Below are 25,603 nucleotides of genomic sequence, written 5' to 3'. Positions count from 1 at the left end.
GGAGGAGAGAGAGAGAGAGAGAGAGATGAGAGAGAGAGAGAGAAGAGAGAGAGAGAGAGAGAGAGAGAGAGAGAGAGAGGAGAGAGAGAGAGAGAGACGAAGGTGGCGGACCTAACACTGTCCCTGCAGACCGCCGCCGGCGATTCTCCGCTGAGTCTGGTGGACCATTTCCAGACGTCTGGATGCAGAGCGCCATAATCGCCACAGTTTAGCACAAATGCCAACGGCAATCACTTAGCCGAAACTCCGCCGCTTAGTCGGTCATCACTTGACCAGTATTAGAATACAGATTGGGCAGTTTAGCAGCCACCGTGCGCCAGGCCTGGGGTCGCGACCGGCAGTTAGCCGCACGGGCTTTAACGAGCCTCGAGTATCAGCCTCGAGTGATTTCAGAGGAGATGAGAAGCGCCACCGAGCGACTGGGCCGATTTGATTAGTTGTGCGGAACGTTAACGAGGAGCGAGCACCACGTGTGGTCTCGACATGGAGAGGTCTGAAGATGAAATGGAGAGAGTGGGGAGGAGAAGGGCAGAGTGTAGAGGAAGATCAGCTCGCCTCAAAGGGAGTCAGGCGTGATATGAGATCAAAGGCGTTAGGTGTGGGAAAGGAGATACGTTGGCGAATCGAAGGGTTATGGCGAGGGAGAGAGCAAGAGAGAGAGAAAGAGAGAGGGAGAGAGAGAGAGAGAGAGAGGAGAGAGAGAGAGAGAGAGAGAGAGAGAGAGAGAGAGAGAGAGGAGGAGGAGGAAAGGAGTGAAGGCCAAGAGGGGAGAAAGAAAACAGGTGGCATGTTATGTTTTACCTTCCTTTTCTTTCCCCTGTAGAATGAAGACTGAACGAACATTTGAAAAATCGTTTGACGTTCCCAGCCTGTTGCCAATGGTTAACATCAATGACAGCTCTCCTATTTATGGACGTCACAGGTCGTGGAATCAATAAAGAACATTTGACCTCAAGTCGTATTTTACCATTCGCAGCTCTATAGATAATATATGCCACTATCAATGAGCAGGAAGGTCTTTATGGTGCCCGTGCCCCTTACGACCCTGTAGCGCCCCTGCTGCCCTTTGCAGTCAGCCCCTTCTGGTGCCGCTTACTACCCCGGATAGCCGCTTGCTCCCCTTCAGATAGCCCCCGCTGACCGCGGTCCTCCTCCCTCAGGTTCCGGAGGGCCCGTGCCAGCAGCGCATCCTGTGCGAGATTGCCGCCAGTCCCGAGTACTACTTCCCGGCCAGCGAGATCCTGCTGGCGCCGCTGGACCTCGGCGCCGGCGCTGCCATGCTGGAGACCAACTCCCGGCTCCACCAGCTGCTCTCCGCCTCCAAGGTGGGCTTCAACAACGGCGCCCGGCAGTGCAAGAAGCTGTACCACGCCTGCCCGGTGGGTGCCGACGACGCCATCAGCAGGTTCGGCCTCAAGATGTGGCAGTTCCTCGCCTCCAAGCTCAGCATCAGCTTCCAGCACTAGCAGCGGACGGCGCAGTGACGGTAGCTGCTAGAATGTCGTGACCGGCAGTGAGATGCGGAGGCTAGGGCGGCTAGGGCGAAGTCCTTGGATGATGCGCTCCTGGGGCACTCCTCAGAGCGCCCCGGTCCGCAGAGCTTGTTCGGAGGTTTGTGAGAGGCGTTCTAGCCACTCGGCTGCTGCACTCAGATACGGACCAGAAGGTTTCTGAGTGAAGGAGATAGGGGGCTATTGCGTCACACCGCGTGGATTGGCGTGGTGCTCACGGGCTGTTGGTATCCGCGGAAAGGTGTGGGAGGCGAGGCTGCCACTGATCATGTTGGGTATTATTTGACTCCCGTCTCGTTCGTGGAGACAGGCGATGTGTGGAGCGTGTCAGTGCGCACGTGAGGTTATTTATTATCAAAATGAAATGATGCTAGGCGAGGACAGAGTGCAATAATTGCCGTGCAGATTAAAAAATCGCATATTTTTCCCTCCAAACAATGTTACACCTTTGCTGTTTAGAAAGACGTGCGATAACCCAATGTCAATCAGATCCAACACCAAAAGCTTGTTAGAAATATCAAAATGTGTACATGCCTGGCAAAGTAATCTAGAGTTTGTGTTTGAAATAGTTCTGAAAGATGAGAAATTTGAAAATATCTTTTCGATACTTATATCTCTGGACCTGAGTAGCCGAGTCACTAAATATTAATTCAATGGATTTTATATGTTGACTGTGTCATTCGTATGAACTCGACTCCATTGTGTGACGTATTGTAATTTGTAGTGTCCTGAGACGTGCTGTCATCTAACGGCAGAAAAGCGAACTCGTGGTTGACGGCAAGTGAGGGCGCGGCAGCCGGAGGGGTTGTAGAGTTAGACACCCGAGCTAGGGTTGGTCAGTACTGTATAATATCTGACATTACTGAATACATATCATCGTCTTACGTTATCTGATATCTTAAGAACGTTACATGGTGTCAGAAGTTAACGTAACACAAAGGTGCCGACGATGCTGTCGAATCTTCGCCCACCGGCAGAGCTCGAGATTTCATCACCGCAATTAGCATCAAGATGGCGGACCTGGCGGCGTGAATGGGAGAATTACGCTGTGGCTGTCGAACTCGCTGGCAAGCCCCAGGCCGTCCAAGTGGCCGTTTTTCTCAACTGTGCAGGTGGTGAAGCACAAGAAGTCGCCTCTCATTTCTCTGGGTGGTCTGCAGAACAAGGGTTGGATGAGCTAGTGTCACGCTTCGAGGCGTTCTGTGTGCCCCGCCAGAATGTTGTCCGTGAACGGTACAATTTCTACACTCGCGGTCAGAAGCCAGACGAGTCGGTCAGCCAATATCTATCGGCCCTTCGATCTCTGGCAGCAACGTGTGATTTCCCAGACGGGGACAACATGCTAAGAGACAGAATATGCATCGGCCTCCGTGACCAGAAAATACAAGCAGCGCTGCTGAAGCGAGCTGATTTGACCCTTCAGATGGCAATCGACATAGCGCTATCCGAAGAAGCCGCCAATCGTGATCTCAAGGTGTTTGGAACTGAGTCCCACAGTGAGCAAACAGACAACTTGGCCGCCGTCTCTGGACACAACCGGTCCCAACCGACCCGCAAGTGCAAGTTCTGCGGCCGTGATCACCCAATGGTTCGGTCTCGCTGCCCTGCATGGGGCAAAGCCTGCCTCGCCTGCGGGCAGGCCAACCATTTCGCATGCAGTACTATCTGCGGCTCCCGGCGTCCCCCGCCCGGCTCTGGCGGGCGCGGACCAGTTCGCCAGCCAGCGGCCCGGCCGCTGTCTCTCGCCGCCACCGTGGGCGCCGCCGGCGCCGCCGCCGCCGGCCGCGATCAGCTGACTGCGACTCCGCCAGCCGGCCAGCGCCGCGACCCGCCTCCCGGCGCGTCAGGTGCACATCAACATGAGCACTGGGACGTTTTGTCGACAGCTGCCCATTCCGGTGAGACACCCACAAAAGCACACAAAACTTTGACCGCCTCGGGAAAATCGGTAACGTTTCTGATAGATTCCGGCTCCGAGTGTGACGTGTTGACATGGACAGACTACGTGCGTATCACCGACGATCCACAGGGCGCATGTTTGAGACCGTGCTATACCGTTCTGCGCATGTATGACGGCGCTCTCGTGTCATGTGAGGGGAAAAGGTCCCTGTGCTTTACTAACCCCGTGTCTCGGAGTAGGCACATCCTTCAGTGTAAAGTTGTGAACAGTGCTATCTCTTCCATACTGAGCCTGAACACGTCAGTCCAGCTGGGCCTGATTGACGTCCGCGACTGTGACCCACTGGACTATGTCCCTGCCCCGCCCCCGCCGGCCGTGACCCCAGGGGGTGACCTCGCTACTGAACCGGGTCACGGCCCTCCCAGAGCTCGTCCCTCACCCGGGCCACCGCGGTCGGGGTGTGTGAGTGACGGTCAGTCGCGCATCAAAGCTGAGTATCATGACGTGTTTGACAAAAGTAGCGTGGGACTAGTGGCGGACAACTATGAAATTGTGACAGATCCGTCCGCTATCCCGGTAGTGGAAGCTCCCCGCAGAGTGAGAGTGCACGTGCGTGAGAAACTTAAGAAAAAACTGGACGATCTCGAGACGCTAGGCGTCATTTCTCACATCACTGAGCCAACTGACTGGGTCTCAAATCCTGTGATAGTGGATAAACCGAACGGGGATATTCGCCTATGCATAGACCCCCGTTTCCTAAATCGAGCTGTGAGGAGAGAACACTATCCCACACCCACTGTGGACGAGGTAACCGCCCGGCTCACGGGAGCCAAAGTATTCAGTCTCGTGGATGCATCCTGTGCATTCTGGCAGATTGGGCTATCAGCTAGGTCGGCGCGCCTGTGCTGCTTCCACACGCCATTTGGACGCTATATCTGGGACAGGCTGCCATATGGCGTGAAGTGCAGCTCCGAAATTTGGCAGAGAATGATGCATGAGCTCATCAGGGGTCTTGAGGGTGTGGAGGTCATAGCTGATGATTTTGTAGTTTTTGGTCGCGGCAACACGCGTGCGCAGGCCGAACAGGATCACGACCGCAATCTAGCGGCATTTCTAGCCAGGGCACGTGAGAGGAACCTTCGTCTGAACCCTGATAAATTCAGGTACAAAGTGACAGAACTGAAATGGATGGGTCACGTCTTGTCGGCTAACGGCTTGAAACCAGACCCAGCTAAAGTGTCTGCGGTGCGTGACTATCCGCCCCCCACGGATGTGCCCAGTCTCAAACGCTTCCTGGGGATGGTCAGTTTTTTGGCCCGCTACATCCCCAACCTGTCACAGACTGTATCACCTCTCCGTCAGCTCACACAGGCCAGCTTCGACTGGTACTGGAGCCCCCAGTGTGAGACAGCATTCAAAACCATTCAGCAGCTGCTTACAACAGCGCCAGTGCTCAAATACTATGACCCACATGACGAGGCTACAGTGCAGTGCGATGCATCGAGCCATGGCCTCGGCGCTGTCCTTCTGCAGCGGGGAAACCCAGTCATGTACTGCTCGCGCTCCCTTACGGTAGCGGAGCGAGCCTACTCGCAAATTGAGAAGGAGCTATTGGCCATTACTTTTGCGCTCACTCGCCTGGACCAATATCTGTACGGTAGGCCAGTGACAGTCGAGACTGACCATAAGCCATTGGTCGCCATACACAACAAACCACTCAGTGACGCACCACTTCGCTTGCAGAGAATGCTTCTCACACTGCAGAGGTACAACTTTCACATTGTGTACCGACCAGGATCAGAGATTCCTGTCGCTGATGCGCTTAGTCGTGCTCCAACTCAGCAACCATCCTCACTGTTCGCAATGGAGACCGAATCCCTAGAGTTGTCCAGTGGGATCGCGGTGTCTCCAGAGCGTCTAGAAGCCATACGGGCCGCGTATCAGTCTGATCCGGTCCTCCCACGGGTCGTCAAACAGGTACTGGCAGGGTGGCCGAAGCATCGGCGCCAGTTGCCAGACGCACTCCGGCCGTATCATGGCTTTCATGACGAACTTTTCACACAGGACGGACTGCTGTACAAAGGCAGGTGTGTGGTCATTCCCAGCGCTCTTCAGCAGGACCTTATCTCGCGCCTGCACCGTACTCATATTGGTTTGTCATCGATACTGCGACTTGCTCGGCAGAACGTGTTTTGGATCGGAATGACCAGCCAGCTAAAAGAAGCGATTCTGAAGTGCCCAACCTGCCTAGCCCATCGCCCGGCTCAGACGGCCGAGCCGCTATTGTCGCATGAGGTCCCCTCCCGGCCATGGGCGAAACTGGGAACGGACATTTTTGAACTTAATGGGTCAATGTACCTCGTGCTGGTAGATTATTACTCCAACTTCATGGAGATTGACCGCCTGACTCGGACTACTGTGACACATGTGACCTCAGCTCTAGCGGCCCAGTTCGCTCGCTATGGCATTCCAGAAACGCTGGTTAGTGACAATGGACCACCGTTCAGCAGCTGTGAGTTCAAAGCATTTCTGCGTTCCCTGGATATTGATCATGTTACCTCCAGCCCAGGCTATCCGCAATCGAATGGCAAGGCTGAGAACGCCGTGAAAACGGCGAAGAGTCTAATGCGTAAGGCTATCGCCTCCGGTGAAAACTTCCTTTGGGCGCTGATGACGTGGCGTAATTCGCCCAGTGAAGGGTCAGACATGTCGCCGGCACAGAAAATATTTGGACGTGCCTGTCGGACGTTTTTGCCTACTCCCAGGTCAAACTTGCTTCCCGCGTACCCGACTCCTCTCCCGCGTGTTCTCGCTGACAATAAACTGCGCCAGGCGAAATATTACAATCGTCGGACGCAGCCCCTGGCCCCTCTGGTCGTGGGTCAGCCCATTCGGATGCGCCTCCCTGGACAGCGCACATGGACCCCTGGCGTCTGTACAGGAATAGCTGGGCCGCGATCTTACTGGGTGCGCGTGAATGAAGTGACCTATCGTCGCAACCGCCGCCAGCTGTTAGCCACCAATGACCCTCTGCCTGTACAGAGTGATCACTCGGACCCAGACGTGCTCGGTCCGCCACGGGAACCCACCGCGTTACCAGAGCCGCCTCAGACTCCTCCCGTCGCCACCGGCACGGGCGTGCGCCCGCTCGTCGTCCCGCCCGTGCCTCCTGGCGAACCGTGGATGGATGTGCCGTCATCTCCTCCGCTCCCGCCGTCCCCCGTCCATGCGCCTTACGCACCACTGACCGGGGCAGGCTCACCGCCGGTCATAAATCGCCGTCCCCAGCGCGAAAGGCGCCCGCCCGCCTATCTGTCCGATTACGTTAGATGAATCACTGTTCGTGTCAGTTCAGTTCGTGTTCACTGTTCTTGTCAGTTCGTGTCATTGTATGCTGAATGTGGCTGCGTACTTATCAGCAAACGGTAGAATGACCAAGCGTCATGAGAGGTATGCAATGTAAATATTTTGTCGTGTTTTATACTGTTTTGCGATTACCAGTACCTAGTGTTACAGTGCTCAGTTCTTCAGTGCCGCGGTATAGCTTCGTCGCACAGTAGCTTTGCGTAGCATTTGATGTGGTGCATTGCACATGTGTGTTCGTGTACGGACACCAGCATGTCCGTGATCTCCATATCTCATTGTCGCAGGAGAAGGGATGTGACGTATTGTAATTTGTAGTGTCCTGAGACGTGCTGTCATCTAACGGCAGAAAAGCGAACTCGTGGTTGACGGCAAGTGAGGGCGCGGCAGCCGGAGGGGTTGTAGAGTTAGACACCCGAGCTAGGGTTGGTCAGTACTGTATAATATCTGACATTACTGAATACATATCATCGTCTTACGTTATCTGATATCTTAAGAACGTTACACATTGAACTACCATTGCAAATAATTTGAAAACCATATGGTCATTTTCTTGTTTCATGTAAACCCCGTACAAATCAATACCTACTCTGTTCTTTGTTGTTTGTTGCATTTATTATAAGTTAACTATTGTGTGCAAGCAGTTGTGCAAGCAGTTGTGCAAGCAGTCTCAAAGCTGCGTTTGAGACGTTTGCAGCATTAGCGGCATTAGCATGTTTGGAAGAAATGTTAACAACTCGTTCTGTACTAACCAGTGAGTCTATTTATGAAATGTGATGTCCGTCAGCAATAAACAATTCTTATTAAAGCAGCACATGAGGTCACGCCACTGTGAAGAATGCCGAAAATCGTTCAGTTCAGGCGAGTCGATGGCCGCACAATCAGTTGGCAAGGTTCGTGTGCCCGGGGGTGGCCTCGGCTTGTTTTATGGAATCAGGAGCCTTCAGCCTTCACTGTCTATTATGCAGACGTGAATGGGCAATTGCCACTGATGCCACCAGAACTACGGACTGCGGAGTCGAGGGATTTTAGAGTGACTCCGGCTCCGACTCCGGCTTCAAAAATCAACTCGGACTCCCACTCCAACTCCAACACCGACTCCGGACGGTTCTATTAACCCGGCAGTTGCTGGGGTATTTCGCCACCCACCGTTTGCTGGGGGGGGGGGGCGTTAAACGCCCCCAGCCGATAACTCGAGAACCAATAGGCGCAGCGAAACGCACGAGGCGGCAAACGAAAGAGCGCGACGAGACGCTTCAGATGAGTACTTTAAAGTTGAATTTTGAGGTCACAGGTCTGGTCAAGGTCAGGTCAAACACCTGAAATCGGGCTTTCAGTAGCATGGACTTCGGGACTTCGCAATGGGCGCCTCTCGTCATAAACTCTGTCAAAACGGTGCACAATCCATCATATAAGGCCTACAAGAGTGTCAGCTCCATGTAGGGGTCAGTCAAGCGTAGGTCAGGGTCAAGGTCAGGTCAACCGGGTAGGCACATAGCCCCGAAAATCAAAACTGATATTCGCAGCCTGTGACACATGATTTATATGTAATTTGGGGCGTAGAACACGATGGTGACATTCATTTTATCATATGTGTACGTGTTTGGCTCAAAAAGTTCAATTTAAGAAATGCATGTATCATGGTCGTGAAGTAGTCACGAAAAATTGCCAAGATTCAGTTCAAGATTATGGAAAATGCGGAACGATAATCAATAATCGAAGATAGCCATATGATTGATCATGGTATTGGCAGTCTAATGGCGTTTACGGCATGTCTGTATGTCTATTCTGTGATTTTATATGATTTTTTGAACATATGCCGTTTTTGGTCGAAAACTCAGAAATCATGACGTCACTAAAACCTCGCTATCTCAAAAAATTTTCCGACCGATTTTTTTAAAACTTTGTCACAATAAACTTCAATCGATTCCCTACAGGTATTGTTTTTATGCTATGGCCCGGCGAAAAAAGTGGGGGCGTTTAACGCCCCCCCCCCCCCCCCAGCAACTCGCGGGTTAAAATCCATAGCATGGTATTGAAGTGCAAAACGGAGATGTTTTTATTTTGCCTGAAACGATCCCTTGTGCGTTCCAAGGCTTTGCGTTGCAAATATGTAGGGTAGACCGGGGCAAGTCGCCCCGCCGAGGTAAAACGCCTCACCGATGTTTCTCGGAACTGACAGGGTTCTGGGGAAACATCATCTCTTCTATAAAACGTGTACTATATGATCATTATATGAGCAGACTGGAAAGAAATTGTGATGACTCTTTCGGGAGATATATCCAAAAATGTGTTTTTTGAGTGATTTTTATGTTTTGTTGTCAGATTATGAATCATGGCGTTCTTTTATGGTCCACATTAGGTTAACGACTTTTATGTATTTTGAACAACTATTGTCTAACGCTTATCATGCCGGGTTGGTTCGTGTTAAATTATGTCTTACTGGAGTGCAAGGCGTTGCTCTCTGACCGAACTACGTGATGGGGTAAAACGCCCCAGTAGGTCGCGGGGCAAAAAGCCCCTGGGGCGTTTTACCTCTTGTGTTGTTGGGGCTACCCACTTTCTAATGTTCGGTAGCTGGCGAACAGTAAGTTTCTATGCCTTTATGTGTATTTTTCTCAGCAACTGGATGGCAAAGGGAGTATTTTGTTAACATTTGCATTGCAATAATTTATTATTTGGTCTTATGAGGTAGGTGAAAAACCTGCTCATACAACAGTGTCATATGCTGAGCACCTGACAGGATGGAATGTGCTAACTTCAGTGCCGTGCCTCCAGAGGTCTAACGGACCTCTCACATAAGATTTAGCCAACTACCATGTTAAATCTTTAATCTAAGGTATGGGGCTACTTGCCCCAGGCCGTGGGGCGTTTTGCCCTGGGGTTGGGGCAAAATGCCCCATTTGCAGTTGCTTCACAAATCACTTCCCAGCTTGGAGTCCGATCATAAGTGAATCAATTTGAGGGGTGCAATTTAAAGTAAAATGTCCAAAGAACGCATTGAGCACAAATTTGGCCTTTCAGGTGATGTGGGACAAAATTTATGTAGCAAAATAAATTATCTGGGGCGTCTTGCCCCAGGCTACCCTATTAAAAATTGCATGCATAATTGAAAAGTGGGTTCTGGGGGAATTCACGGTCTTCTGCTTCTCGTTCGTCCAAAATAGCAAAATGACCTTTTTTCGACAAAATCTTATTTCGAGCGCAATATCGTCAATCAAACAGGTGCAGTGCATGACGTCGAGCCATGCAGCGTTAACTCCGACTCCGGAGTCGGAGTCGGCAATATTTTGACGACTCCAACTCCGACTCCGACTCCGGGCAAAACTGTCGACTCCGACCGACTCCAACCCTGACTCCGACTGCGACTCCGCAGCACTGCACAGTGTACAGTAGGTCTATTAAAAAAGTCCCCAGCACCAGTGGGCGCTGCCTTCGCTGAGCCGAACCCCCGTCTGCCTGTCCCATATCGCGCCGGGCTCAGGTCAGGTAGGGTCAGCGGGACCGCTCGGTCCGGCCCGCGGGCGGTGGACGGGCGGCCGGTAACGCTTTCCACCAGCCAGCTGTTGAATCCAACAAACGGGACGGCCACCGCTCAGCGCAGCGAAACCGGTGTTAAAGAATGGCAGTAGATGTTCATGGCAACAATGATTATATAAGATAGTCATTGTTAGCCCGTGCCCCACAGGAATGCCTAGACTCTCACGCCCTGTTAGAGGAGAAATGGGAATTCAGCATCAATCTTATGACTCAGCTTTGGGCATTCAAAAGTAGCAAAAAGAAGAAAAAATATTTCAGCCAATTTTGGAGATCGGGTCATAACCAGAGGTCATGTCACTAGAGGTCATCGATGGTAAAATTTTGCTTAGACAGGGTCTGTTGCGCGCATTGGTGCATTGGGTTTCCAATTTCCATGGAAACATCAACAGACTCGGAAGCTCGCAACAGGGGCGCGGGAACTACTTTCCGACTGGGAGCACACCATAATAGAGATCAACCTGGGGTCCCCTCAAACCTGGTTTTCTCACCGGTTTTAGGCCACTTATTTTTCATCCCTCGGCTTTTTCAACAAAAAAGAAAACATTTGCAAAAAAGTGTGGTATTCCGTCTCAAAGCTGTGGGGGCACCGCCCCCACGGCCCCAGAGTTGGGGGGGGGGGCAAGCTGCCCCCACTGCCCCCCCCCCCCCCCGGTTCCCGCGCCTATGGTTCGCAACGCTAGCGTGGAGCCGAATTCATATCAACCGCCGCAACAATACAGCAGCGCAGCGCAGCGTGCTGCAGCGCGGGGCCGTGAAACACCGCCCAGGGCTATCCATGTGTCAGGGCAATCCAACCCGCGTGATGGGCTCGGCCCCAGCTGAGCATGAGGTCCAGGACTCCCGCCCAGGCCCCCTGTCTCCCTCTAATTCCTATCATCCTTCCCACTCTGAAATCGACCGAAAGAGCCTAACCTAACAGAGCAATCAGCTCGTTTACCGCTATGTCTGAAATCTGAATAATATTGTCAGATTTAATTAGGGTCAACGGCTAAGCATGTAAATAACAACAACTGCCACCATCGGTATTATGAGAAAAAGCAATTGCTTTTCCACAAACACTTAAAAGTTTTTAGCTTAAAACTTGCATGAAATTAATTTTACCAGCCTCGTGTTTCTCTGATCAAAACGCTTCGAATAAATCAAAAGTTGATCTTTAAAGGTCATTTGAAAAATTTGGCCCATGTTCAAAGACATGATCTGACCAGAAATGGTCATAATGCATAGCAGGATATTAGATCCGTATCGTGGAACTTTACAAACACTTCAAATGATTTCATAAGTCAAGCATGTCTCTCTAAAAAGTTAATTGTTTTCAAAACGGGCTTCGCTGAGGAAAACTAAATATTATATAGAGGAAAACTAAATATTATATAATATTACATAATATTATATAATATTTAGTTTTCCTCAGCGAAGCCCGTTTTGAAAAAAAAAAACAATTAACTTTTTAGAGATTTATTAACCTGAGGAAAAGAATAATGACGCTTCGGCAACATTAACCATGTCTATCAAAAATAATTATTACATGGCTCATATGTAAGCTGGGTGTGTGAACATGCTTGCGAGTATGTGGAACGCAACTGATAATGTTTTGTTGGCCACAATTTCCATATTTAATTTATCCTCCCGAATTTCAAATTTTTGTTAATGACACCTTGACGGTGTCGAGGAAAAAACGCTTAGGAGATTTAACAGCCTGAGATACATTCAGTATAAGGAAGGTTCAAGGGTGCTAGATTCCTTCCGTCCTCGCTATCCTCAGGAAAAACCAATCCGCATCGCCCCTAGTCTTCATGCTTCCCTCTCTGGACTGGAGGTCACCCCACCAGCCAACCTGTAGTTGATGTCGGATCCATTCCAGGACACATAATCCTCTTCGGGTGACCGTTTGGGAGACGGCTGGACCGTCCCGACAGGGCAATCGTCCCACGGGAACAGTCTCGCTTCCGCAGATCACTGTCGCTGGCTCGCACAACCCAATTACTACACCACAGCATAGTTATGTCATAGCTCTGCAAGGGCCTTTTCAGACCGAAAAAGATAGCCCCCAACAAAACAATTTTCTCATTTAGTATTGTATCTCATCAAGCACCACATGTTTTCAGAGTGTTTATTATGCGTTCCGTCCAAAAAAGTGCAGTTCAATTTTCTCCCATTGACTTGAGGTTAAGCGATCTCAAAATTGACCCGGCCTTTCTGTCAACAATGTCAAACTTGCAAAGTAAACGTTTCAAATGCATATAGTGTTGCCCATTGAAATCACTGAAAGTTCTAAAGCGATCGGTTAGTCGGTGTATTTAGAACTGATGAGCACAGGAACTTTCCTTGAGGTAAGGTCACTTGACGTAACCTGATGTTATGACCTTGAATTGAAAGGCTTGGGCGGGAAAAAATGGGTCATTTGAAATCTTAAAATGCTTGATTTTAACAATAATTGCAAACACTATCCCGGCCAAATAGTGAGTGAGAAGGGAGCGATTCCCCGACCCCATGTTTAGCTCCTATAATTGAGCTAGCTGCTAGAGCCTCGCGGAAAAAAACGAGCGCTTGCGTCGTTACGTGACGCAGCGACTGGCACCCCATTTTAAAATATCAGTGACCTCTTGGGCAGGTCAAGGGCCCCAATGCATTTGATCGGTTCCTGGTAAATAACTAAGCGCATTATCGTCATTTCGATACAATCGTGTTTTCTGTTCTCAGACGCGTCGATTTATATGCTTTTTTGTTTAGGTGAAGCAATTTAGGATGCTTACCTCAGGTCAATGTCATGTTAGGGCAACGCAGGTCACGAAGCTGTTGAAAGGAGGACATGTTGCATAACATTTGATTCGGCAAGTCTTGCAGAGTCCATTGATGGCCGTCCCGACTGGCTAGCTCATTTTGATCGGGAGTTATTGACGAAGCACTCCTATGACCCTAGTGACGTCATAAATGACGTCACGCAAGGTGAACAATACAAAAGTGAAGCATTAGACCTTGCCAAGAATGTATGAAGTCACGATTTCATGTGCTTGAGGCATAGATTCAGATCATTTCCGACGCCAAATTAACAGTTTCCATAATTCCCCATTATGCTTATACGACACTAAGTGCATTGCGGATTGCATCATTTTATAACCGACAACCGTGCAGAGGTTTACCTAAGACGTCATAGTTAAGTGACCTGACCTGAAAACGTGGTTGATGTCAAGTGATCCGGCTTCAATGAAATGTAAGGCATGTGAAATGTCAGCCTTCTATCATCAGTGTGCTTTGAGCTACCGCAAAAAATGCATGGTGGCGGCATCCACACCTTCTTCTCGGCCGGCGAGGGTTAAACCTCGCTTCGAATTATTGCAGATAATGATGTGACCGAAAACAAAGCATTATTCTGTGTCTAGAACGGCCGCTGACTTGTTGGACAAGATCCCCATTCTTAATTCGCTAGATGGGAATAAAACACTCGGCATGTGATACATATAGTTATACCCCTCGATTTGCCCTCGCGCTTAGTCTATTCTAATCATCACTGTCGCTTTTTTATCCGAGATGATGTCGCCGCTAAACGGGTTGTTTTGTTTGCTTGCTTGCGCTGAATGGCCATTACAGATTATTGAAGGATTATGCTAAAAAAGGAATGGGGCAAGGGAGGATATGCACTACAGAGTGCAGGTGTTTAATTTAGATCACAAAGGCATCGTTTCCGGCATCATGCAGAGTCATTATCTTCCCCTCCTCTGCACTGCGGCATCTCTGCGCCCCACACACGGCGTCCTCACTCCACGGCCGGCCGCCGCCAACTGACCCACTCGCCGGGCGCCGCGACCTGACCCGTGTCGCTGCCGCGGCCTGCGCAATAGAGTCGGGGCTGGAATCCGGGGGTTCGGCCGGCCAGCCGCCTCTGGAGCGGGGGACTTTTTTAGTAGACCTACTGTACATACATAACTTCAGTGTGTGGAACTGACAATTTCAAGAATATTCGTTATTTATCGCAATAAGCAGCAAAATTTTCAGTTGTAGGCAGGTACCTTTTCCTTACTTGACTTGCAATATGGTTTATTGTTTTCAACGGGCAAAATATTAGGTATTTCTGTGTGTGTTGTAAGGCCTTAATAAATACATAAGGTCTTGAATGTCGACACATCTAATCCTATCTGGTATAGGTACACCTACCTACCAGCAGTCGTGCGTAAGCTTAAACATGCAGATGTGATATGAGACTAAGTATGCAAGGAATCTTCAAAGAAAGCCTGTTGATGCGTTACCAAATCTTGGTGCACTGGACCAGCTGAGATTCCATGAAAGCAACGCTTACCCACGTCACGTACTCAGCAGGTGGTGTACCTACTTTTAGCACAACTTTGGCAGCTACTTGCTGAAGCGAACAAAACACCCGGCGCGCAAACTTTGGGCAAAGTTGGCTAACTGTCACACTCAAGCCGGAAAGTCTCTACATATATACGGCCTCGGTCGGGGAAGTTGTGCAACCATGAAAGGGATCTAACAGCATATAGGCTGCCTACCAATGCCGACCGTCTGCCAACTGACGGGAGGGGACGTATTTTAGCCGTCGGAACGGAACACATAGACACTTCGGGGCGCTGTACTTACCCAATTCTCTCGTCCCGTATCTCGGTTGGAAGTGCTGCGTCGGAGTCTTGACTCTTCTATCCGACTGATTACGGAGTCTAAATCCAATCCAAATATATCACTGCGCACGGCAACTCAAACCAACCCTCTAGGGCTCTTTTGCAAATTTTAGCAGCTGTTCGTAGCTCTTGCGTTAGCAGCAACCCTCAGTTCACTGCTCTTACTTTATTATGCCACCGTTGGCAGCGCCTTGTATCTTCTATCTCCTGTGTTCCGACTTGGTGGTGCTCGCCAGCCGCCTGCCTGTCTCTAGAAGCCGTGCTGAGAGCCGTCTTGGTGCAGTGGCTTGTTCCGTCGGTGCGTCGCGTCCGACGCCCGTCGATCGACTGGCCCCGGGCGCTGCCACAGGTCCCTACGTGACGTCACTCGTCGCCGCGACCGTCTGCCGTATCGGCGTCGACGCGGGGGGGGGGGGGAGGGGAGTCCCGTCGGCCCCGGACAGGTGGTGCACCGCCTTCCCAGTATTGCCGGCCGGCCGGGGAAGAGTTCCTCCATGGAACTCTTCCACCCAATCACCCAATCTTCAGACTAAAGACGAAAGATTACATTTTAGAAGTCAATTCGTAAGACAAGAAAACTTAATCACGCTCATATATCCTTCGCCCGCGAGCTTTTATGTGTCTGTGTCGGGAGGGGGGGGGGGGGTGCATTTTTGGCCTCACCGGACATTTTTTATTTGCGTATGTAAAGAAAACCACGGCGCGTGGCGCCGCGAAATTCATCCTATCATGTATGCAATTTCGCATCGTGTATTAACCCTCGCCCGTATTGGTGTTTTGCCAGCCGCGAACGTAAAAGGGTCGGAGGATCTGTTGGAACCTCACCCCTTACCGTTTCGCCTCTGAGCGAGCTTTAAAGCTTTACGTAAAAAAGAGCGTGTTGCCCGTGACGAGAGGAAACCGATGATCCCCAATTTGAAGGTCCTAGGTCATTGGTTGACCTTCCAGGTCAGGTCAATGATCCAAAAGTCGGAAAATCGGGACGTGTTAGAACGTCGTATAAAGTGTGACTGCTGTAAGATTTTTCGGGGTGCTGATCACAAACATCATATTAGTTTTGATCACAGATGATGTCTTCATGCATTTAGGCCAGGTCGGGTCAGATCAGGTCAGGTCAACCAGTAGGAGCCCTGCCGGGTATTCGTAATAGGTGTCAACCGCCTCTGACAGCTTGGTAACATGTTACAAAGGCACCAATGAATAAATGTTCAACTGGTTGCTAAATTCGAATTCGATCCCAAAAACTGGCCTAGAAACATGTCAAACTCGAAAAAGTGAACCGAGGTCATCAAAAGTTAGTGACCTAACCTGACCCTCGGGTGACCTGTCCTTGACACCCATCTAATGCATGGGACCAACTTCGTATCTCATATTTGAACGCTTGAAACGAAACCACGAAAAGACTGCAAACGCGCTGCTAATGCGAGCCGACATACGCCGAATTGCGATTCCGGCCAAACATGGTCTCAGGAAAATAGGTCACAGGTCAAAGGTCATATCGGTTATGGTCATGAAATTTTTCGGGCATAGGTGCCAGCAGCGAGGTCACAATCAATTTTACACAAAATTGATTAGCTCGAGGACACTGAACGTTTCGTCGTGATTGGCCGCTTTTTACGCGAATTATTCGCGAAAAACCGATGAGGGGTCAGTTCGACCCCCCCCCCCCCCTCTGTGTATAGGCGGGCGAGGATTAAGTTTTTGACCCCACGTCACATAAGGTCAGGTCACCAGATCAAAAAGATTAGGTCAAGTGACTATGATTCTAAAAGAGATTGTGACTCTGTTATTTCTACCGCATCCTATTATAGACGTTTGAAACTCCGGCTATATCAAGAGAAAACCAGCACCTACCTACCAACCATTTGCTTGCATCGGAATTTTAATGTCGATGACCTAAGGTCAGGTCAATTTTTGCGACCAGTCTCCATTAGCCCTCGCCCGCACATGCCATTTTCCCATCCTAGAACGCACATGGGGGGGGGGGGGTTGCCACCCCCCGCGCCATTTCGTTCCTGTTGGAGATAGAGCTTATCGGTAAAGACCAAAAAGATTCTTTGGGAAGAGACGAATCCAATGATACCCAGTTTTACCTTCTCAGGTCAGTCATTGACCTTCCAGGTCAGGTCAAACTAAAAAATGTTGCTGTTTTGGGTCACCGTTGGATATCAAGTGCGCTGCTTATCATATACCAATGACGATGCTGTTTTCTGGTGCCAAGCCAGCTAGAACCTCGTTGTCACACTACCCGACCAGATTTTTGCTGCTGAGGTCATTTCAGGTCAAGTTAGGTCAAGGTCAATTAATTATATGTGTTTGTACCTATGTCTGTGTGTGTCTGTGTGTATACTGATGTGTGCACCGATTGTTTTTGTGTTCATATTACATGAAATCATGATCTGAGAAGCTTTTACCAAAAATGCAGTCAAAAAACTTCACAAAAAGTAAATTTCGCTGGCCCAAAACGCAATTATCTTAGATGACCTAGGTTGACCTTGACCTTGACCTTGACATCTGTACATCGTCGAACAACATGTTCCATGATAGGTTGGAGGTAAGACTGGCAAAAAAGGCCGAAATCAATGTGTCAAAAGCTCACAAGGCCCATAGCCAACGCCAGATGTTGAGAATTGGCCATTTGGGTCATGACATGACCTGAAAAACAAGGTCATATCTCCGAAACCAAAAGCCACAGAAGCTTGAAATTTTCAGTGGACATCAAGAAAGGATAGAGGAGCAGCTATACCAAAAATCAGCCTCCTAGCTCTAAAAATGTTGAGTGCAGAGCAGAAAGACTACCTGGGGGGGGGGGGGGTGGCAACCCCCCCCCCCCCCATAAGCGGGCGAGGGTTAGGCCTATAGATCAACGGAAAAAATTGATGTGCTCCTTTTTCTGACGAAAACACTCCAAACAATGGGAATGGGATACAGGTAATGATGACGCACTGAATCGGAAAACTGCACTCGTGAGTCGTGACCCCCGTTATGCCTCTGAGTTCATCTCAAGTAATGAGACGTCTCTCAATAGTTTCTTTGACAATAACTAGATAGAATGAAAACACCATCAGCTCAACGATCGCCTAACATGCAACATGACCTTCTCTGTGACCTTGACCCGAGGTCAAATTTTGAGGTTGACCTTATATAGTTAATTCGACGGGTTTCGACAAGAGAAACGCAATACCGGTAAAATGTGAACGTAATGCAAGCTTGGTGTGAGAAGTTCTTACGATCTTCCCGCCCCCCCCCCCCCCGCCCCAAAGAAAAATATGCAACCGAAAAACTTATATCGTGGTATTTGAGCTCTTCCAAAGCCGTTCGGCGTTCGTTAGTACGTTGCTAAGGAGTCGAAAATTGAACTTGCGAGCTGAGGAGGGCGTAAGAACGCCTCCCCCTCTCTCCCTCCCTCCCCCGTCTCATGTGATACGATCGAGCCACCATCAATTCGCATTTCGCCGGCTGCGAAACAAAAGGGGATTAACAAACCAATACATGTATTAAAATGAGCGACCGTAAACCAGCCGACGACACATTCGGAATAAAAAGGTCACTTGAATCCCGAACATTGCAGCTGCCAGCTGGAAATCCAGCTGACGGCTGAAGCTGGTCTATCTCTAATCTCTATACACATGACGCTTCTCCACGACATTTACTTATATGTACTGTCTGTCTTTTAAAAGTACCGCGCAAAGTAACGGTGGATCCATGAAACCTGACCGAGGAAGGACTGCTAAATTTGAGTCACCGAAGCAATGGACATCCTCGTCCATTCCCCTGGTCAATTGGTTCGGTGACTTCCAAATTATAGCAGGCCCTTCTTCGGTCAGGCTTGATGGATCCACCATTACTTTGCGCGGTACTTTTAAGACGGACTTAAATGTACACTTCATGCATATTACCTGCACAGCCGGTAGCAAAATGATCATGCATGTTACGTCAGACACAGGCGCAAAGAAAAACTTCTGTCATCTCCGGACCAGAGACACATCTGAACAGTCTTAAAGGGACTATCCCACCTTCTAAAATGTTGTTAAAACCAGTTAAATTGTGCCCGACTTTATAGATTGGATGACCAGGAACACGGTTCTGGCATTTATTTTTCATTAAACATCTTAGACTTCCCATATTCCAAACGCAAACATTCAAATATGTGACGTCACAGCCCAAAATTGCCTCCTTCCCCAGGCCACATTACTGTCATAAAGCTGATTCTTTTTACTCTGTAGGCACCACAACAAAGTTGAGACCAAGTTTTAAGCGATTTTTCAACGAACAAACCCATTTAAATCAGAATGACTAAACGAGGTGACGTCACACTAACGGTCGCTCCATGTTGAAGATAGGGCCTTGTGCAAGGCCCATTTTCAAATGAAGGGAACGAATTTCTTCAACACCAAGAGGCCGCGGGGGTTGCAACCTAGATAGATAGTGGTTTCTGAACCTCGCCGCAAACTTGGCTATCTCAGCTCAAACCCCATGTTAAAGGTGGGATAGTCCCTTTAACGTTTCAATCCCATCAGCAGCAAGTGAGGCGGACGCTGGAGAGCATCATCCGAAACCAGCACCAGATGACCGGTGCCGCCACCTACCGACACGAAGCGCCGTCACCGCACGAGCAGCATGTCCGCGCCGGGCGGTGCTGCCATCTGCAGGCGCCGCACCGCCTCTCGGGCGTGCTCCGGGGTCAGACTCTCGGTGGGCAGGCCGGCCGGCTCGCCGCACGTCTCCGCTCGCACCAGCATACACGCGTCCACCAGCATGGCTACCAGTTCCCTCAGCAGAAACTGGAGCGCCAGCAGCGAGAGCCCGCGCGCCGGCGGCACACCGGCCGGCCAGTGGTCGTCCAGCCAGGCGCGCAGAGCCCTGCCGCGCGGCGCCGCCCTGATACGCACGGCCGTGAACGCGCGGTACTGCTCGCCACTCATCAGCCGGGTCAGCCGGTCGAGCCGGGCGCGCCGCGCGGCCGCCTCAGCGTCCTCGGCCGGCGGCGGCGGCGTGCCAATGTTCTCACAGAACTGGCGGCAGCGGTTGAGCACCGTGTACGGCGCCGCGTCCTCCATCTCAGGGGTCGAGGCGCTGGCGGCAGCCGCGGCGTCCACCGCACACCGGCGGACCTCCAGAAACTCCATCAGCCGGGCCACGATGACAGCGTCTCTGCGCGCGGCCCACAGGAGGTTGGCAATGCCGAGCGAGGCGCCCTTGCGCACGGTAGGCCCGCCGGCGGCGCGGCGCGCCAGGGCGGCCACCTCACGGCCCAGCACCGGCTCGAGGACGGCGAGGGTGGCCGGCTGAGGTGACGGCCAGTCGCCGGCGCAGATCATCAGGTCAGAGATACCGGAGCACGCCAGCTGCCGGGCGTCGCCACTTGTGCTGGCGGCCGCCGCAGAGACCAGTGACAGGGACGGCTGAAAGGAGGCGCGACGGTCAGGGTGCAAGCAATCTGTGTAGTATCAGTGAACGCGCACAGGAAGCGTTGGAACAGCTTATACTAGGTCAGTTATGACGACCAGGAGCAGCATTTTGCACCTCATAAGGACAGCAATTCGCACCTCATGGGGGTGGGGGGAGGGGGGTGGGGCATCAATATTTGTATGCCGAAAATCGGTGTTGCACGCACAATCATTCATAACCGATGCCATTTTTTGTTGATTCTTTATCACTTTTTAAGAGCTTTTTTTGTATTTATGCCCCTCCCCGAAAACCCCATTAATATTGACATCAAATTTGCACAGGGGTGAGGCATTCCACAGGTCCATAAAGGCCATGTGACAATGTGCCTACATAAATGCCTTCAAACATCAGAAAATAGTAAATGATCAAAGCTGCTGTAAGCTATGTCATAACTCACGGTGACTATAAAGTCATAACTCATATCCTGACTTCAGTGAGTATTTCATGAAGTCATTAAAGTAGATGCTTTTTTTGTCTGAAGTGCTGACAAAAAAAAAGTTCCAACATGTTTGATGTTACCAACCATTTTGCAAGCTTTACATGTAGGCATACCTTCACATATACATACCTATGGGCATTTAGGTTTCACCCTCATGCGTAAGGTCATCAGGCATGACTGGTTAAAACATTGCTTCCTGGATAAATACCATAGTGATAAGGTTCACATATGGGACTGAAATGATAACAAAGGTACCAATAAAGCATGCACTTTCTTTCATCCAATTATCATATGCCAATAACCACTCACAGAACCCCTAACTGACATACCTGTAGAATCTCAGCCTGCTCATTTTGACCAAGCAGCTGTCCCCACCAGCTATTCTCAGCTACCGAGGACAAGCAGAGAGTGTCCTCATGATGTGCCTCCTGGTTGTCAGCATCATCGCAATGGTGGAGGTGCTGGTGATGGCTATCTGTGCTTGATTTAGTAGGACCCTCTAGCTCCTGATCCACCAGCTTTGAACACATATTCTTTGCACGGCTATGCATGTTCCAAGCTGAAAAGGAGTCACATTGAACATTGCTGAATGCTGGTAGATAAATTAAATTCATTCATAAAATTGACTTATTTCATTTGCTTTTATTTTAAATCTAGCCTAAGCCGGGCTTAAGCTAGATTTAAAATAAAAGCAAATGAAATTAGTCAATTTTATGAGTGAATTGAAAGCCCCCCAGGGAATTATAAAAATAAAGACACAAATCAAAAAGGGAAGTACCTAGGCACATGCCATTTCAATCTTAGGATGAAAGTGACAACACCTGAATTATGAATATCCACAAATATTATTTCAATGAGGGTGTAACACATTGTCAATAAAATAAATATCATGCGGAGTCTGAGTAAAAAGTTGTTGCATTGCAACTCGCAGGAAAACATTTTCAGCAAAAATGACGATTTCAGTTTTGATTTGGTCTATGGGCTAGGTATGCAGTAAAAGTTCTGAACTTTGCTTAACGCGATTTAACGCAACAAGTTTTTTATGGTCGTAATCTATTTTTCCATATTAAATAACAGCGAACCTACCACGAAAATGCTGATATTGATGATTATTTTCGATGTTATCAAGCCCGTTGTTGTGGATTTCAAATCAAAATGCCCAAAATATAGGGCCTTGCCCAATAACAAGCAAAATTACTACGATTACTACTTTCGAAGCCTGCGTCGGGTATGTAGAAAATGCGCAAGAACTACAACGATCCAAGGCTCTTTATTTCCATGACAAGTGACAACGATTATAACAGAAAAACGCAGCAAAAATTGGGGTGTCTAAAAAGCAGACAAGATAATCAGACGAGCCCATGCTCCGAAACTACGAGATCGATTTTGATGATTTGTTGACCATTCGATGGCAGGGTATTAGAAAAGGTGTTTTTTTGTGTTTTGGTGATTAATTCACTCTGAACCAGGGGTGGAGATCTGTCAAAATTTCAGGGGGGGGGTCCAGGCCGGGTAGATGGAGTCGGGCTGGACGCAGTACCATTGACTTACATGGCAGTAATTCGTTTTCAGGGGGGTCCTGACCCCCCCCCCCCCCGACCCCCCGGGATCTCCACCTCTGCTCTGAACGGACCAATTGTGTAGTCGGTCCATTTATTCGCGCCGTTTAATTTCGTACCGGCTTCTCTTCATTGTCTCTTGTCCGATTTTATATCTGATTAACTCACGTCACTTAAGTATTTATTTGATATTGTCATAATTATCTACTACGGGGCTGTTACTTTAGTTTCTGTTTAGCTGCGGCCCTAGTACCTTAGTTTCCGATGTCTCTTCGGTTTGTTGTCGCTCTCGTGTCGGGGAGTCCTGGCGGCCGGCACGAGCGGTGGTGGTGCAATATAAGCTCTCTTGTGCAGCTTGCGTGTCGGAGCCGGGGTGGCGAGGCGAGACCCGTCTACACCAAACCAAACCAAAACTGGACCAAAAAGCTGGACCTGGAAACTGGTGGAAAACTGGACCAAATTGGTCCAGAATCATGGGTCCACTAAAAGCAGACGAGTCCATGCTCCGAAACTCTGAACTTTTTCGATGAAACCTTCACCATTTGACGCGCCGCGCTCTAAAACGGTACAGTAGTCAGTAAGCCCCCAAAAAACGTTGAGGCTTGGTGTCCATTAGGGGTCCATTCCATTCCATTCCATTAGTCCATTCTGCGGCACGGAGGTTAGAACAGTCCCTGCTAGGAGTGGATCGTCTCTGAAGACCGCGACGTCCTCGTGTCACGTACGAACCTACAGCTGTCCCCCGCGCCCCTGAGTCTCCGGAGAGACAGATCCCAGGCAGCTTACACACTCCGCCGCACCGCACTCCCGCCGGTGACCGGTCAGGGGCTCTGGGTCACTGGCCGGCCGGCTGTGACCCTTATAATGGCCGCCAGCCCTGCACACGGGCTGCAGTCAGTGAAACCGTGATGTACCTAAGTATTATCGCGATGTTTGTATTATGGGCGACCGACGTGAAAATCTAATCACTGGCTGATTTACACTTGACAGGGGATGTTTAATTAACCCTTGCCGGACCTATTGGTTTTCTACATACGCGCCGGCCGAGGGGGGGGCGGGTACGACCCCCCCCCCCTCGCCGTTTCGCCCCTGGTGGAGCTAGCGCGTCGCGGAAAAAAACGAGCGTGTGCGCCGATACGAGCCCAGTAAACATGACGACGTCGGCCCGACGTCGGGCCGAGGCTCGGCCCGACGTCGGCCCAACGTCGGTTCAACCTCGTCCCGACATCGGCTGGACGTCGGATATGCCCGCATGTTCCGACGTCCAGCCGAAGTCCAGCCGACGTCGAGCCGACGTTGGGCCGAGATCGTTTGCCGAGGTTGACGAGATCGTTTGTCGTTGGACTGACGGGGCCGACGTCGGCATGTTTATTGGGACAACGCGCCAAAAATATCAACCGGCGGCGGGATTCGAGCCCCCCAGTCGCCGACGTCGGCATGTTTACTGGGACAACACGCCAAAAGCATCATCCGGCGATGGGATTCGAACCCCGTGCCATTCGAACGCGAGGTTGCGCTAACCACTACACCACGCAGCCAGCTAACAAATTGGGTTTGTTTTGTTGGGTTATGCCCTTTCGGTCTGACAAGACCATTTCAGAGCCGGAAGGATGATAGGTTGGAGACATTGGTCTTCTTGGCGAGCACCCTGGGTCCAGTTCATATAGAGTCCCTGGTCCCATTGCTGTTACGTGACACTTATTGGAAAGGGCGACCCCACAATGGGTTCATATAGCCACTCTTATACACCTGCACCAACGTTTCCCTAAGTGTCCCTTTGATAAGTGGCACTTTGGCAAAGTGACACTTGCCGACTGGCCTTTCTATATGAACTGGGCCCGGCCCTGGTGAGTTGCCGGGGCTGAGCCTGACCAAGGGATAGGCCGAGCAGCCCCCAAGCACTCACCGCACCCGGCTACGGGCGAGCTCGGCTTACGGGCAATCCCAAATGGGATAGTTTCCCGTCCAGTCCGGATCAGGGATTTGCGGCGTGGAGGAAGATTTGAGTTTCCTGAGGATATTTTGAATACAGAAGCTCTTTATGAAACATGAAACATGTATTTTATATTATTTTAACGGTCAAAACAGCGGCCGATGTCGGTCCGACGTCGCCCCGACGTCGGCTGGACCTCAGCAATTGATCTCGGTCCGACGTCGGCCCGACGTCGGCTGGACCTCGGCTGGACGTCGGAACATGCGGGTATATACGACATCCAGCCGACGTCGTGCCGAGGTTGGACCGACGTCGGGCCGACGTCGGCATGCTGATGCCGAGTTGCCGACGTCACCCCGAAGTCGGCCGACGTCGGGCCGACGTCGGCATGTTTACTGGGAGATGCAGAGATTGGTACCCGATTTTAAGGTCATGGGTCAAGACCTCTGAGGTCAGGCCAAGTGCCCCTAAGTACGGTTCCGTTTTTGGTGAATAACTTCGCAAAAAACGGCCGCAGAGCCGCTATTTTGGCAGCATGGTGTGCGCCTCGCTCAGGCGCGTCGAATGATATACTTTTTGTTCGGGTCAGGTTAACTGGGCCAAACTTTCTCTTCCGCTTCTGACTTGCGGAATCACTAAGAGCATGGCTCCCGCATAGTGAAATAATTAACTTATTACATGTTATTTATTACACTATGGCTCCCGTACACATTCATGAGCTTGGCGTGGATGTTAGCTGCCGGCTCGCCCTGGATAGCTAGGAATCGTATCACTGAACGTTGATCCTCTCGGCTGACCGATGCCATTTCTAAAGCAGTCTAAAAAATGGTGTTATTTGATCTGTTCCATATCATCACAGAAATGGAATAAGAAGCTGAAAATGCGGTCACTTCGACACAAAGGTCTGAATTTTAATCCCTGAAAAAAATCACTTGCGCAGACCGCGTGAGTTTTATGTAATTGCTCTCCGGAACTTACTTATTGAACGTGGTGCATTACGAAAGCGAATTTGTTCGGGGTCCGGACCCCGCGACCTCCAATGGCAGTCTCTTCACTCTAGTGTGCCGGAAATATTTCAGACTCCAGAACAGCCTATTTGATACACAAACAGTACCTACTCAATAGAAAAACTGTGACGTAAGAAAATACACGATATAAAACACAAACATGAAGTGGCATTAGAAAGCACTTGGAAGGGAAATAAAATACACCATAGTCGCAAAAGGAGGCAAATATACATTATACAGGGTTCAGCGATATTGCTCGTTCAATGCCTCAA

General features: G+C 50.1%; 2 protein-coding genes across 2 annotated transcripts; one reads left to right on the top strand and one right to left on the bottom strand.

The window, feature by feature from the left end:
- Positions 1 to 1,160: 1,160 nt before the first annotated feature.
- LOC122387302 lies at positions 1,161 to 1,466 on the top strand (the record flags this gene model as incomplete). Its single annotated transcript, XM_043377398.1, has 1 exon — positions 1,161 to 1,466. A coding segment is annotated over one exon (306 nt), but the record flags the coding sequence as incomplete, so codon positions are not given.
- A 17,873-nt stretch (positions 1,467 to 19,339) lies between these two features.
- LOC122387312 lies at positions 19,340 to 22,025 on the bottom strand. Its single transcript, XM_043377417.1, has 3 exons — positions 21,919 to 22,025; positions 21,162 to 21,391; positions 19,340 to 20,347 (listed from the first exon to the last, which is right to left on the bottom strand). The coding sequence occupies exons 2-3, from the start codon at positions 21,381 to 21,383 to the stop codon at positions 19,547 to 19,549; spliced, it is 1,023 nt and encodes a 340-aa protein (XP_043233352.1). The 5' UTR covers positions 21,384 to 21,391; positions 21,919 to 22,025; the 3' UTR covers positions 19,340 to 19,546.
- Positions 22,026 to 25,603: the final 3,578 nt, after the last annotated feature.

The sequence above is a fragment of the Amphibalanus amphitrite genome, unplaced genomic scaffold, assembly GCF_019059575.1.
Source record: "Amphibalanus amphitrite isolate SeventyFive unplaced genomic scaffold, NRLGWU_Aamphi_draft 000281F_arrow, whole genome shotgun sequence".
NCBI lineage: Eukaryota > Metazoa > Arthropoda > Thecostraca > Balanomorpha > Balanidae > Amphibalanus > Amphibalanus amphitrite.
Note: the sequence above shows the minus strand (reverse complement) of the source record. Positions and strands in the feature narration are given on the sequence as shown.